The following is a 12,908-nucleotide window of genomic DNA, read 5'->3' on the forward strand; positions in this document are numbered from 1 at the left end:
GATATAGCACCATCCATGTGACAGTAAACCATACATGTGTCTGGAGCTGGCATTAGTGCGCTTAGCTGAATTGAATAAACTGATTTGCGGAAAATATGGTCTCGCAAATCGATTAAAAAAAACCAAGCTAGACAAAATTCTAAATAGAGTATTTTTTTGGCAATTTAAAAAGGTATAAATAACCAAAAAAATCCAAAGTAGTGTATTACCAACCTCACCATAACTCCTATTTTTCGGTACTGTTCTCTCCTGTTCCAGAGGAGAGTTTCGGGACGCCAACATGTCCTGTTTTCAGAAATAAGACAAATTTGTAAATTACACTAAGCCGATAAGAAATTTAGCAGCGTTGCATTTAGATTTGATGGAAATATGGGAAAATATGTAAATATATAAAAAATCTTGATTCCGCATTTAAAAAAACTCAAAATAGAAAATTTCGCATTTATTTCGCAAAAAAAAATACAGTTGTTCGCATTTATTTCGCAAAAAAAGTACAGTTACGACAATGTTGTAGATACTAAAGTACCTCTCGGCATCAACACTATTGACAGGGCAATTGAATAGCTGCTTTTGCAAATCCAGGATAGCAAGATTTTGATGTAACTAAAACTTGCATTACATCCACAGGAGCTTCTTGGCCGACCAATCGAAGTAATTGTCTGTGAAAATGAGAGTACCCGTCAATTAGTTCTTCTTGTGGTACACTTTTGAAAAACGGAATTTTTGCGAAGCTTTTCACTATGGAATATGAATTGACAGAAGAAGAGGGCACATTTGCTGCTTTCGATGGACAAAATAATCTGCCAATGTGCTTGTAGCACTCATTTGTTGGATTCGGCCCCATGTGCTCTTTTGAGCTGCTGTCTTCAACATCATGCTGTGATCGATAGAATTTTCGGTTGATAAAATATTAATTGTTTTTTCGTCAAAAGAGCCTTCACATTGACGCTGAAGAGAGGACTTCAAATCTTCTAATTTACTCCACAAAATGTGTGCAAACGAATAGTTTGAACCTTCTAAATTGTCAATTAGTTTCATAATTTTCGGACAGAATTCTGATACGAATGTAAGTTGAATTTTACTGGTTAGAATGTCATTTTCAAAACATTCTTTGAGGTAAATAGTGCTAGAATTGTCGTCTAAGAAAATCGATAATTTGCTGCATATACTCATTCAAATAAATCACAGATTTAAACCAAGAATTCAACCTGGTTACAACAGGCGTAGGGTAAAGTTTTGGAGTTAATTGTGGAGCATGCTGTCGTAGAAAGTTTAAATAGGAACTTTTCATGTTTATAATAATCAAGATTCACTTTGTGCGCCCAGCATTGAAAGTGCAGTGCATGGTCATCCAGTAGTATTTTTAGCAAGTTGAAACATGCACCCATGTACCTTGCAGAGTCAGACACTAAGGACGGGTTGTTTCGGAGAATTTTAACAATTCATCAAATTTCAACGTTCATTTCCGGGTTCTGTTAAAGTCCTATTCAAGTTCTGTTACTATATCATTATAGGCTAGTTGCTTGATAAAACTGAAATTAAAACAGAACTTGAAAAAATCTTTCACAGAACTGAAAAATGAACGTTGAAATTTGATGAATTGTCCAAATTCTCAGAAACAACCCGTCCTAAACCATATACTTTATTGAATTTCGTATTTTTCAAAGTATCAATTATTGCTTGAGAACAAGTGGAAGCATTGGCAGTGTCTAAAAAATTTACACTTGCTAAGAAACAAGACTACTGTGGTTCTGAAGAGACAGTTTAAAGTAAAAGTGCAAAGACACATCTGCCTTGTTTGTCAGAAGTTTCGTCGGCCACCACAACTACAGGCTGATCCTTTAGTTTTTGTTTCACTTCATCTTTCTCCGAAACATCGCACTGTGGTACGTACTTACGTCTCAAATTATCTCCAGAAGGCAGGTTACCCGAGCCAGGCACATATTTGTCCATGTAACTGCGAACAGCTGGATGATCTAGTTTATTCAACGGAATTTTTGCTTTTAAACACATTTTTACAGTGCCAAGCACAAATTCCTCTTTTTCCGTTTTGGCACGCTTTTGCACTTCAAAAGCACCAACTATTGTGGATTGCCTTTTTATTCCAGAGGACCCTGGTTGAGGATCAGGATCAGATTTCTTTCTTAAATGAGTAACAGAAGTCGTATGCTTCTTCAAAGTATCTAACTTCTTTCCTTCCAAACGCACGTTGCAGTATTTGCACGTTACGATGTTAGTATCGCTTAAATACAAGCCATCCTCTTTGAACGTTTTTACTCGTTCAGATAATTCTACTTTCGGGCGGCCCATATTGACGTTAGTAACACAACTATACCATACGCGCATGAGCGAGTGACTGCTTGAAAGACAAGAGATGGACGGACGCCAACATACACTACTTCTTAGCTAAGCAGCAAACCAATTTTATGGCGCAATTGCTCGCGCCTACCAAAACACGATGCCGCAATCTACACTACTTCTTAGCTAAGCAGCAAACCAGAACTCGAATTTTAAGGCGCAATTGCTCGCGCCTACCAAAACAAGATCCTGCAATCTACACTACTTCTTAGCTAAGCAGCAAACCAGAACTCGAATTTTAAGGCGCAATTGCTCGCGCCTACCAAAACAAGATCCTGCAATCTACACTACTTCTTAGCTAAGCAGCAAACCAGAACTCGAATTTTAAGGCGCAATTGCTCGCGCCTATCAAAACAAGACCCTGCAATCTACACTACTTCTTAGCTAAGCAGCAAACCAGAACTCGAATTTTAAGGCGCAATTGCTCGCGCCTACCAAAACAAGATCCTGCAATCTACACTACTTCTTAGCTAAGCAGCAAAGCAGAACTCGAATTTTAAGGCGCAATTGCTCGCGCCTACCAAAACACGATCCTGCAATCTACACTACTTCTTAGCTAAGCAGCAAACCAGAACTCGAATTTTAAGGCGCAATTGCTCGCGCCTATCAAAACAAGACCCTGCAATCTACACTACTTCTTAGCTAAGCAGCAAACCAGAACTCGAATTTTAAGGCGCAATTGCTCGCGCCTACCAAAACAAGATCCTGCAATCTACACTACTTCTTAGCTAAGCAGCAAAGCAGAACTCGAATTTTAAGGCGCAATTGCTCGCGCCTACCAAAACACGATCCTGCAATCTACACTACTTCTTAGCTAAGCAGCAAACCAGAACTCGAATTTTAAGGCGCAATTGCTCGCGCCTACCAAAACAAGATCCTGCAATCTACACTACTTCTTAGCTAAGCAGCAAACCAGAACTCGAATTTTAAGGCGCAATTGCTCGCGCCTACCAAAACACGATCCTGCAATCTACACTACTTCTTAGCTAAGCAGCAAACCAGAAATCGAATTTAAAGGCGCAATTGACTCGCGCCTACTAAAACACGATCCCGCAATACGCTCGCTCCTCATCTACGCAACAACTCGTGCCGTCTCTGTCTGTTTTGAACTGAGTTGTAATAATTGTTAGCGCGTCTGATCAACATTTGAAAGCACGTAACGTAAAAAAGTGCGAAAGTATTTAATTTTCAAATTTCGCTTTTATCGCAAATAAAATGCATATTTCGCTTTTATCGCATCTATTTCGTAAAAACGAAATTTGCGTACCCCTAATTATAGGTAATAAAAGCATGCTCTAAGACAGGTATATTTAATTTAAGAATATTTATTTATAAATTTACGCCCGGCAGGGCTTTTACATGTTATTTTCTTATTTTTTACAAAGAACACAACAAATCAAAAATAAAACAAAGTCAAAGTAAAATCACAAAACAAAATAAAAAAAGGAAATAGAATAAATAATAAAACACAACCTCTTAAACAAAAATAATGTCAAAAACGAAATAAAATGAAGCTACTTAGTTTCTGTAGTTAAATTATATTGTATTTGATATTCTTTTTTCCAAAATAAATTGGGTAATGACTTGTTTATATGTGGTGAATGATGTGTTGAATATATCAACAACATCTTTATAGTCATTACCCAAATTTTGTATACGACGAACGGGGGTATAGAATTGAAATTCTGTGTTGGAGTTATCAATCACAATAGAACGGTAGATAATGCCGCAATGTTGGTTTGCGACGTATATGTAAGGAAATCAAGTATAATAGTTCAGGGCTGTCAATTATTGAATTTATATAAACATTTAAGTCATTTACTATTCTACGTTCAGATAATTTTAATAAATTAAGCTGACATAGTAGATAAACATAGTTGACGCATTCCCTTGTAATACCCATTCTGAAATTAATAAATCTTAAGAATTTTTTTTTAATTCTTTCTATCGTGAGTGAATGACTAGCGTAACTAGGTGCCCACACTGTCGAGTTGTACTCAATTTGACTCCTAACCAATGACACATACAAATGTTTATATGTTTGAATATTTTTTAATTGGCTGCAAATTCTTATAACAAAACCCAACATTTTCAAAGCTTTATTTGAAGTAATTTCAATATGATTTATAAAATTCAGTTTTTGGTCAAAGTTTACACCTAAATCATTTACCTCGGTTACAGCGGTTAGAACTACATCATTGATGGAGTATGGAGTAATCATAAATAATTGGATTTTTTATTCTATGAAATCTCATAATTAGACATTTGTTTATATTTAGTTCTAGATAGTTCTCTTGGCACCAAACAAATAGTTTACGCAAGTTATTTGACAATGTTTGACAGTCGTTCATATTTCTTATAGCTTTGTATATTTTCATATCGTCCGCAAACATTGAAACTTCGACATCGTTGAATATAGTGAGCACATCGTTCACAAATATCAAAAATAAAATTGGTCCCAAATGTGACCCTTGGGGGACACCGCTGGTAGCTTTAAATTTATAAGAAATAAAGCCATCAATTTTAACGGCCAATTGCCTGTTACTTAAATAACTGTTAAACCACATGTATAGATACCCTGCTATTCCTAATTTATGAAGCTTTTTTAACAACAGATTGTGATTAACCTTGTAAAATGCTTTGCTGAAATCAGTATAGACTGAATCAACTTATAACTTCTTAGACATGGAATCTGATATATAGTTTTGGTAAATTAAGAGATTGGACAAAGTAGACTTTCCTGAAGTAAAACCATGCTGGTTAGGAGAAATTACTGGCTTGATACAGTGAATGATTTTATTTAAAAGAAGTTTTTCAAACATTTTTGGAATAGTTGATAAAAGGAAGATCGGTCTATAATTGCTCACCTCATTATGAATAATATGAGAGCATTTACTAATATGAGAGCATAGACATATGAATATTAGTAGACCTGCCCTAAGTGATTAAAAGCGTATTATCCCCACTCCCCATACCGGTTCCATTGAGCCGGCTGGGTTCGCATATGGCCTCAAGTGAAATTTGAAAACGTGACGTCATCATTCTTGTGCGAACTATGGTCGAGGCATCATCGGTTCATTTTACGAAATAACACGGCAAAATGTTGACTTGTACTATGAAAACTTGTAAAAATAGATGTGAAAAAGAGAATAAACCCAATTGTCGTATTACATTCCATATATAAGCATTATTTTACTTTATTTTAAGCATATTCACATCGTATAATATGAATCAGTTGTTACTATCACATCGAGAAACGTCTGGACGCGAAACACAAAGCTGGTTGGTTGCTGGGAAGTAAATTATGAACATTTATAAAAGTGTCTTAACTAAATACTTAAACGAAATATTCGACTCTGAAAATGAACCGAATTTTTTGTCGAATTTGGACTTCGCAAATTTGTTCATAACGTGGCGAGTAATTTGCGCTCCCATGTAAAAATGTCTATTCATTCCAAAGCAGATTTTACTTTTAAGAAGTAAATGGTGATATTATATTGCGAGATGCCTATTTACTGTCAGATTGATTTATTGACGAATCACAGTCAGCTTCACTCCCTTCGTTCTTCAACAGTTGATTTTACCCCTCGCCTTCATCTTCTCGTCTATTAATTCCTATGTCTGTGTATGAGAGCTTAAAAAGATTTTTAGTTTAGACATCAATTTGTTATGCATCTTAGTACCGGGGGAGTTTATCCCAAGCCTTCGGCCCAGAAGCTCCAAAAGCGCGATCACCAAACTTAGTATTTGGCTTGCAGTTAGGTTCCACCAGTCTGCCTACAGCTGATGATGTTGCTGATCTAAGAGTTGACTGCCTCAGACCAGTGCTTTGCAGTGGGGCCATTTCATTGATGGATTTAAACACCATCCAGCACAATTTGTACTGGATTCTTTCAGGGCAATTGAAGATCCAGTGAAGGTTACGAAGGTGAAATGTGCGAATATTTATAAACCCCGGTGAAACGAACATGCTTAACATTAAAAACTGATTTTGTCAATTTGATATTTTGGAAGGTTGGCATAAATGCCATTGCAGTAATCGAGACATGAGACTACGTAAGAGTTGATAAGTATTTTTGTTGCCTCTTTAGGAAGATTTCTTCGAACACACTTGAGTTGTCTTAGTTGAAAAAACCGGTGCTTACAGTCCTATTTATTTGACTTTTAAACGAGAAGTCCAAATCTAAATTGACACAGAAGTTTGACTGTTGTTTTTGGGATGATATAGCTGCCGGAAATAGAAATAGGTGAATCGTTGAAATGTTGACGTTTGTTTGTGGCCGCCCAGAGAAACTCAGTCTTAGATGATTCACCTTCAGCTTGTTTGAAGACATCCAACGAGTTGCTTATAGACATTTAGCTATACGGATCTTGAGACTATTGATTTCATTTGGAGCGCAGGTGGAAACAAACTTGCTGATCGTCAGCCTGGCAGTGAGACAAGAGAACAAATGACTCAATTATTTTGGCGAAAGTATCAAGAGAAGTGGACCCCTAACATATTCTTGGGGTACTACTGAAGAAAGTGTTGTGAAGTTAGACATTTTATTTCCAACCTTCACGTCTTGTAAGCGATTGGACAGGTAGGATGCCAGCCACTTTTTTCGGAATTTAAACCAAATGTTTACTCTTATCTCAATGAGGAAGTCGTGATCAATCGTGTCAAACGCTGCACTCATGTCTAAGAGTGAGATAAGTGCTCTATGGCAAGAGTTGAATGACTGACAGCATACGAAGTAGTCCGGTTTAGGTTGGGTGGAACTCCCTGTATGTAAATTAACGATTTTCAAACAATTTATTTGAATTCAAGTGAAGTGTTATTTGTGCAGCAGCAATTTTCTCCAGGATTTTTGAAATGAAAGGTAAGTTTGAAACGTGTCGATAATTACCTAAGTTATCAGATTGGCGTCTAGTTGTCTTTTTCAGAATTGGTGTAACTACATGTGTTATAACTACAGTGCATGGGATGAGTTATATATCTGCACTGCTCCAACATGTGATTTGCCTTATGAGTGTAATTTGTATTCAGTCTCGCTCATGTCACCATTTCGGCGGGCCGAGCTGTCTCGATACCACCCGCTGGCCCTGTAGTATGTAAAACAAAGTATTGTGACTCGTTTACACTTGCACGGGGACCTTGTACTAGAAGACAGGGCGATACTGAGAGCGGAAGATACTCTTATATTGCCCTGGTGTAAGACCACCATTCAGAATTGAAACATTGCTTGAAATGGATTCAGCCGTGTTTGGTGACCAGATCTGAATAGCCAGGTACTCCCCCACCTTCCTCTTCCCTTCAGCCTCACAATATACACCAGTTGTGGATGCCATAGTCTCACTGGTTCCAGACGGTTGGGACTCTTGTGCGGTAATCACATTTTAAAAAAAGAGCTCAAATAATGATATGAGCGTACTTTCGTATATTGATGACTGGGGCACAGTTGTGGTTGCAAGTTATGTGAAGACAGAAGACAAGTGCAACGCAGATGCACATACCGAGGAACTGCTTCTGAATGATACATGTCACAGCTGACCCGCCATAACAGGCCAAATATTTATACCAATAAAGCAAATACTATATTATTATGTAAATAAATGATCAAGGCATTTGCGAATGAAAAAAAAGCTTGAGATTTATTGTTTTTTTTTTTTTATTTATGTAAATAAAGTTTTAGCATAATTAGGCGGAGCTCTTGGCGGCCAGCCTCTTGTCGCGCTCTTCAGCCACGGACAACTTCACTCCCTTGCCGCGGGGCAGGGACACGTACGCCTTCTTCCTCTTGCCGATGATGAACACGTTGTTCATTCTGGGAAAGAAAAAAATTAAATTAGCAACATATTTTTAAATAATAAATGTACTCCTAATTGCTAATTGGAACCATTTCATTCTTGGGCATTAATTTAATCAGCGTTTTATCAGCCGTCATGCTGTCATCAGGTTGTCAAAGGACCAAGAACGGGATTAATAGCCACAGTGATTTCTATTTATTTATTTATTGGATAATTTGTATAGCGCCGCTTTTGTGAGATATCACCTCAGGGGCGCTTTACAGTTGATGCAGGTATTACAGAAAATATAAATATTACAAAAGTTAAGTTAAGTAAAATGAAGTATAGGAACAGGTGACACGAAGATAGAAGATGGAGACTCTGCAGCCAGAATCCTAGGTGGTGAAATGTTCTAGTTATGGGAGTTCAAATATCTGGGTTTAACTGATAACATTTTTACTCTTCTAAGGATGAGGAATTCCAAATTTTTCAAGAAATGCAATCTGTAATTTTTAATAACTTGTGTTTACAAGTAACTGAACATTGTTCGAGCGCCCTTGAGGTAATTTAAAACAGCACGTATATCAAGTTGACCATTTAAAAATATTGCAATATAAGTCATTCACTACAGGAAAAATTTCAAGGTTGTGATGTTCACTAATTATACTTTCTGCAATTGAAACTAGAAGTTGAGTATTTCAGTGTTTATAGAAACAAATGAGAGTTGGAATAGGCCAACTCTCACTATGGACACTCTCATTGCCGTCAAACATTGGTGTAAATCCAATACTGCGGAAAAACCATTTGCAAACTATATAGCGATATATGCAATCTTGCTTGCTTATGTAACGGGGATGGTTTATTTGCAGTATTGACTAAACTATCTAGCGATATATGCAATCTTGCTTGCTTATGTAATGGGGATGGTTCATTCGCGGTATTGACTTTAAGTACAAGCAGTCTAATGGTCAAATTCGAAAGCACCAATCAATAATGCAATTTGTGCTGTTCAAAAAGAAAACCTATCTTGAAATTATTGGCTCATATGCTGTGTTAAAATTACAATATTATACTTTCAACAAACATTTTAAATTATGAATCTGGTCAAGTAGTATTGTAGTTGGAATACTGAACTATCTAAGAGATGTGGTTATCACTGTATGGCATGGACAGAAATAATTAACTGTTTCCAATGGTTACTCTATTATAATTGGCTAAACATAATTTTTTTATTTCTTTTATAACAGAAGTATGTTTCGACATCAAATTTTAACAAATTTCGAAAAAATTTTAGCAACATTCAACCCAATCGTGCATTTTTGAGGGAATTCAGCCGTTGATTTAAACGCGACCGGATCCAGCAGAAGTAACTGCAAGAGGTTAGGTTACGTTAAATTAAAAAATAAAAAAAAATTGCACTAGTTGTGAGACTAGCCGACTAGATAATACCACGCAAACTATAATGCCCACAATCATTCTAAAATAAATACATTAGCATGTAATTGTTTAAGTAAAAAGTAAGACAGAGCATGTTTACCTGGTGGCGAATGTGTGGTCTTGTGAATCCTTAACATGGACAATGTCGAAGGATCCAGGATGGCGTTCCCGGGACACGATGATGCCAACACGCCCTAAATTACGCCCTCCGGTGATCATGCACAAGTTGCCTGTGTCGAACTTGATGAAGTCCATGATCTTGGAGGTGGCGATGTCTAGGCGGATGGTGTCGTGCACCTTGATGAGTGGGTCGGGGTAGCGGATGGTGCGGCCGTCGTGGGTGGTCAGGAAGGGCACATTCTTGGGCCCGGTCTGCAGCTTCTTCACCTTGCACAGCTTGTACTGTAAACAACACGCAAACATTAAACAATGCATTCCTGTTGAAAAATCACAACATTCAGTGAGAATCCATCACAACACCATACAAGGAAACCTGAAATCCCATTGAACAGTGCCAATGGTGATTTTATCAATTTATAGGAATTAACTCTTAATAAACACTGATTTATCAGCATTAAAGTTGTTTGTAAGATGATAGCATGTGGCACTACTGGAAATCTTTGACGCACTCCGAAAATGCTTTTACGAATGCGATATCACCATCTTTTCTGGCTTTCTTCGATTGATGCTACATATTTATGAATGGCACAAATATGGATGTGTAAATAAATCGACAAGATGCTTTATGAAAATTTTGTTCCAGCAGTATTACTATTGCAGTGTTCGACAGGTTCAAATCCGATTGTGCCCAAGTTAATTTTATTTGATTAATTTGTATTATTTCACAATTCACGCATTCAAAATAATATTCAGGGTGGTGTCCGGGGAAGTGCACAAAATTTAAAAAGGAAAAATAATTTTCCATAGAATATTATTCTATCCATACAAACAATTCTACTTTTGTACCTGAAAACTACCTTAGATTGTTAAAATTTCTAAAACTTTAGTTTACTTTTACTATCATGTAGAATCACCTGTGATAAGGTACTACCCCTCCCCACTGTCTTCAGCCTCACAACATACCCCAATTTGGTGATGCCATAGTCTTACTGGCTCTAGACAGTTCGGAGAAGTTGAGACTCTTGTGCAGTTTCACATAAAAGGTAATAATAATTTGTATAGCACCTCAAGGGCTTTGTACATTAGGCTCTATCTATCGCAGTAGCATTGTACTGTAATGCAACTAGTGAATGTAAATCAATCTTGAAACACCAAGGATGTTGTAACTGAACACGTTCTGATAATGATGGTTTTTACAAACTTATTTAATTAGACAGTGGTCATTGTGGAAAGTCAGATTTCACAACAGCAAGCCGACTCGTATTCAGATCTTTGCAAAAAAAAAAAAAAAAGAAAATGCACAATAATGTATTGCTTCAAATTCACTAAATAAGAATTCAAAGTTTTATAACTACTTATACCTCACTCAGCTTATAAATACAATTGAATTTAACAGCAGTTTTTTTTTTTTTTTTTCAAAATACAAACTCAACTCCAACAAGAGGTTGGAATACTGAAGGATCGAACTATCAACATTGTAGCACATTTTGTTATTGTATATTAATTACCTTGGCTTCCTCTGGGGTGATTCTGTGGACGGTGAAACGTCCCTTGACATCATAGATCAGACGGAACAGCTCTCCGGTCTTCTCGATGCTGACAACATCTGAAATAATCAACCACATTCATTACTATGGCTGAAGTTCGTTATGGGTTAAATGTGTAAACATGAGATTCTAACGACTTTGCTTTTAGACGATTCAAGTCTATGTTGTGATGCTTTTTAAAACGCATTGCTTTGTAAGTAGATGAATAACCATGATTAATATGAATTGTCGACTTACCCATGAATCCAGCTGGGTAGTTGGGGTCAGTTCTGACCTTGCCATCAACTTTGATCAGGCGCTGCATGACAATCTTGGTTACTTCGCTGTTGGTCAGGGCGTACTTCAACCTATTCCTTAGGAAGATCACCAGAGGGAGGGACTCCCTCAGCTTGTGGGGGCCGGTGGATGGCCGGGGAGCGAACACACCCCCCAGCTTGTCCAACATCCACGCCTTGGGGGCATTCAGACGCTTCAAGTGCTTCTTGGGGCCTCGCGCCTACAATAAAACACAAATATGAAAAATACAACTGTGAACTTTTCTTGTTCGAAAGATACACTAATAAAGTAAATTACTCTGCAATAATAATCGTCGACAAGTAATTGACACTAAGAAAGTTTTCATTTGTATTGGTAGATTTATTTTGACAGTCAAGTAACTATGATAAGTTAATTTGTGCTAGAAATTGCAATTCACTACTACAATAAATCCTGTTTGCAATATATTCTATTAGAGTTAGAGCTGTAATGTAACAAAGGGGAAAATCACTTCAATGTTTGGAAGGATTATTCCGAAATCTAATCAAAATTTAAGACTGAGAAAACTACCACAAAGCAACTGAATTGTCACAAATATGGTGCAAGCACCGAATAAATGATAAACGAGAGTTGTATACGTAATCATTGCCGGCGTAGTTAAGTCGGAGAGGTTATAAAATAAGGACACAAGACACATCGGCCGAGTATTGTTTCTTAACCTCAAAATATAAATAAGTGTAATTTCCGACATGAACACGGCAAGAGATTACACAAATTACCCGAAAAGTAAATTAACAGTGACGTTCTAAGTTCGAATTAGCACAAAATATTACTTCGCGGTGTGAATTTCATTAGCTTACACGAAAATGACACAAGGAATTACATGCTGTCAAAACTCGTAATTTTTCACAAAAACACAATTAATTTATAAAAATCGATGGCGGATCACATCTTAAATATTTTTGCGAAAATATTTATAGTTTCATACTATCAAATACTTATAGGATTATATTAGATTTTTCCGAATAACAAACTGTCACTCACCATCTTGGAAATACACACGGAAAAGAGATTTGATAAAACGGAAACAGAGTGTTGTATACAAAAAAAGTATTGCCACGGTACAAAAATTTATTAAATTCAAATTAGTCCATAGACGGAGAATGTGTTATGCGAAGCGGTCTCAAAATCAGAAAACTTTAATATTTAAAATTGTTTTACTTGTTTTTAATTGTTTTTTTTTAGAATTCAAATAAAACGGATTTTGCACATAAAAGTATTATAAAATTATTGTTTTAACACTGGTCTTGTAATATTATCTACTATCTTAGCTGGTGTAATTTGAAACGTTGGATAATTCGTTTTATATGTTATTGTCTGAAAAGTTAAGTTCATTGAAATGAACGATATTATTTTATAAAA

General features: G+C 36.5%; 1 protein-coding gene across 1 annotated transcript; it reads right to left on the bottom strand.

The window, feature by feature from the left end:
* Window positions 1-7,991: 7,991 nt before the first annotated feature.
* On the bottom strand, window positions 7,992-12,610 carry RpS4 (ribosomal protein S4). The gene is made up of 5 exons (XM_089634627.1): window positions 12,531-12,610; window positions 11,469-11,727; window positions 11,193-11,290; window positions 9,665-9,966; window positions 7,992-8,165 (listed from the first exon to the last, which is right to left on the bottom strand). Exons 1-5 carry the CDS (start codon window positions 12,531-12,533, stop codon window positions 8,039-8,041), a joined length of 789 nt encoding a protein of 262 aa, XP_089490753.1. The 5' UTR covers window positions 12,534-12,610; the 3' UTR covers window positions 7,992-8,038.
* Window positions 12,611-12,908: the final 298 nt, after the last annotated feature.

This window comes from Hesperophylax consimilis, chromosome 1 (assembly GCF_061612785.1).
Source record: "Hesperophylax consimilis isolate HC1 chromosome 1, BYU_Hcon_1.0, whole genome shotgun sequence".
NCBI classification, from domain to species: Eukaryota; Metazoa; Arthropoda; class Insecta; order Trichoptera; family Limnephilidae; genus Hesperophylax; species Hesperophylax consimilis.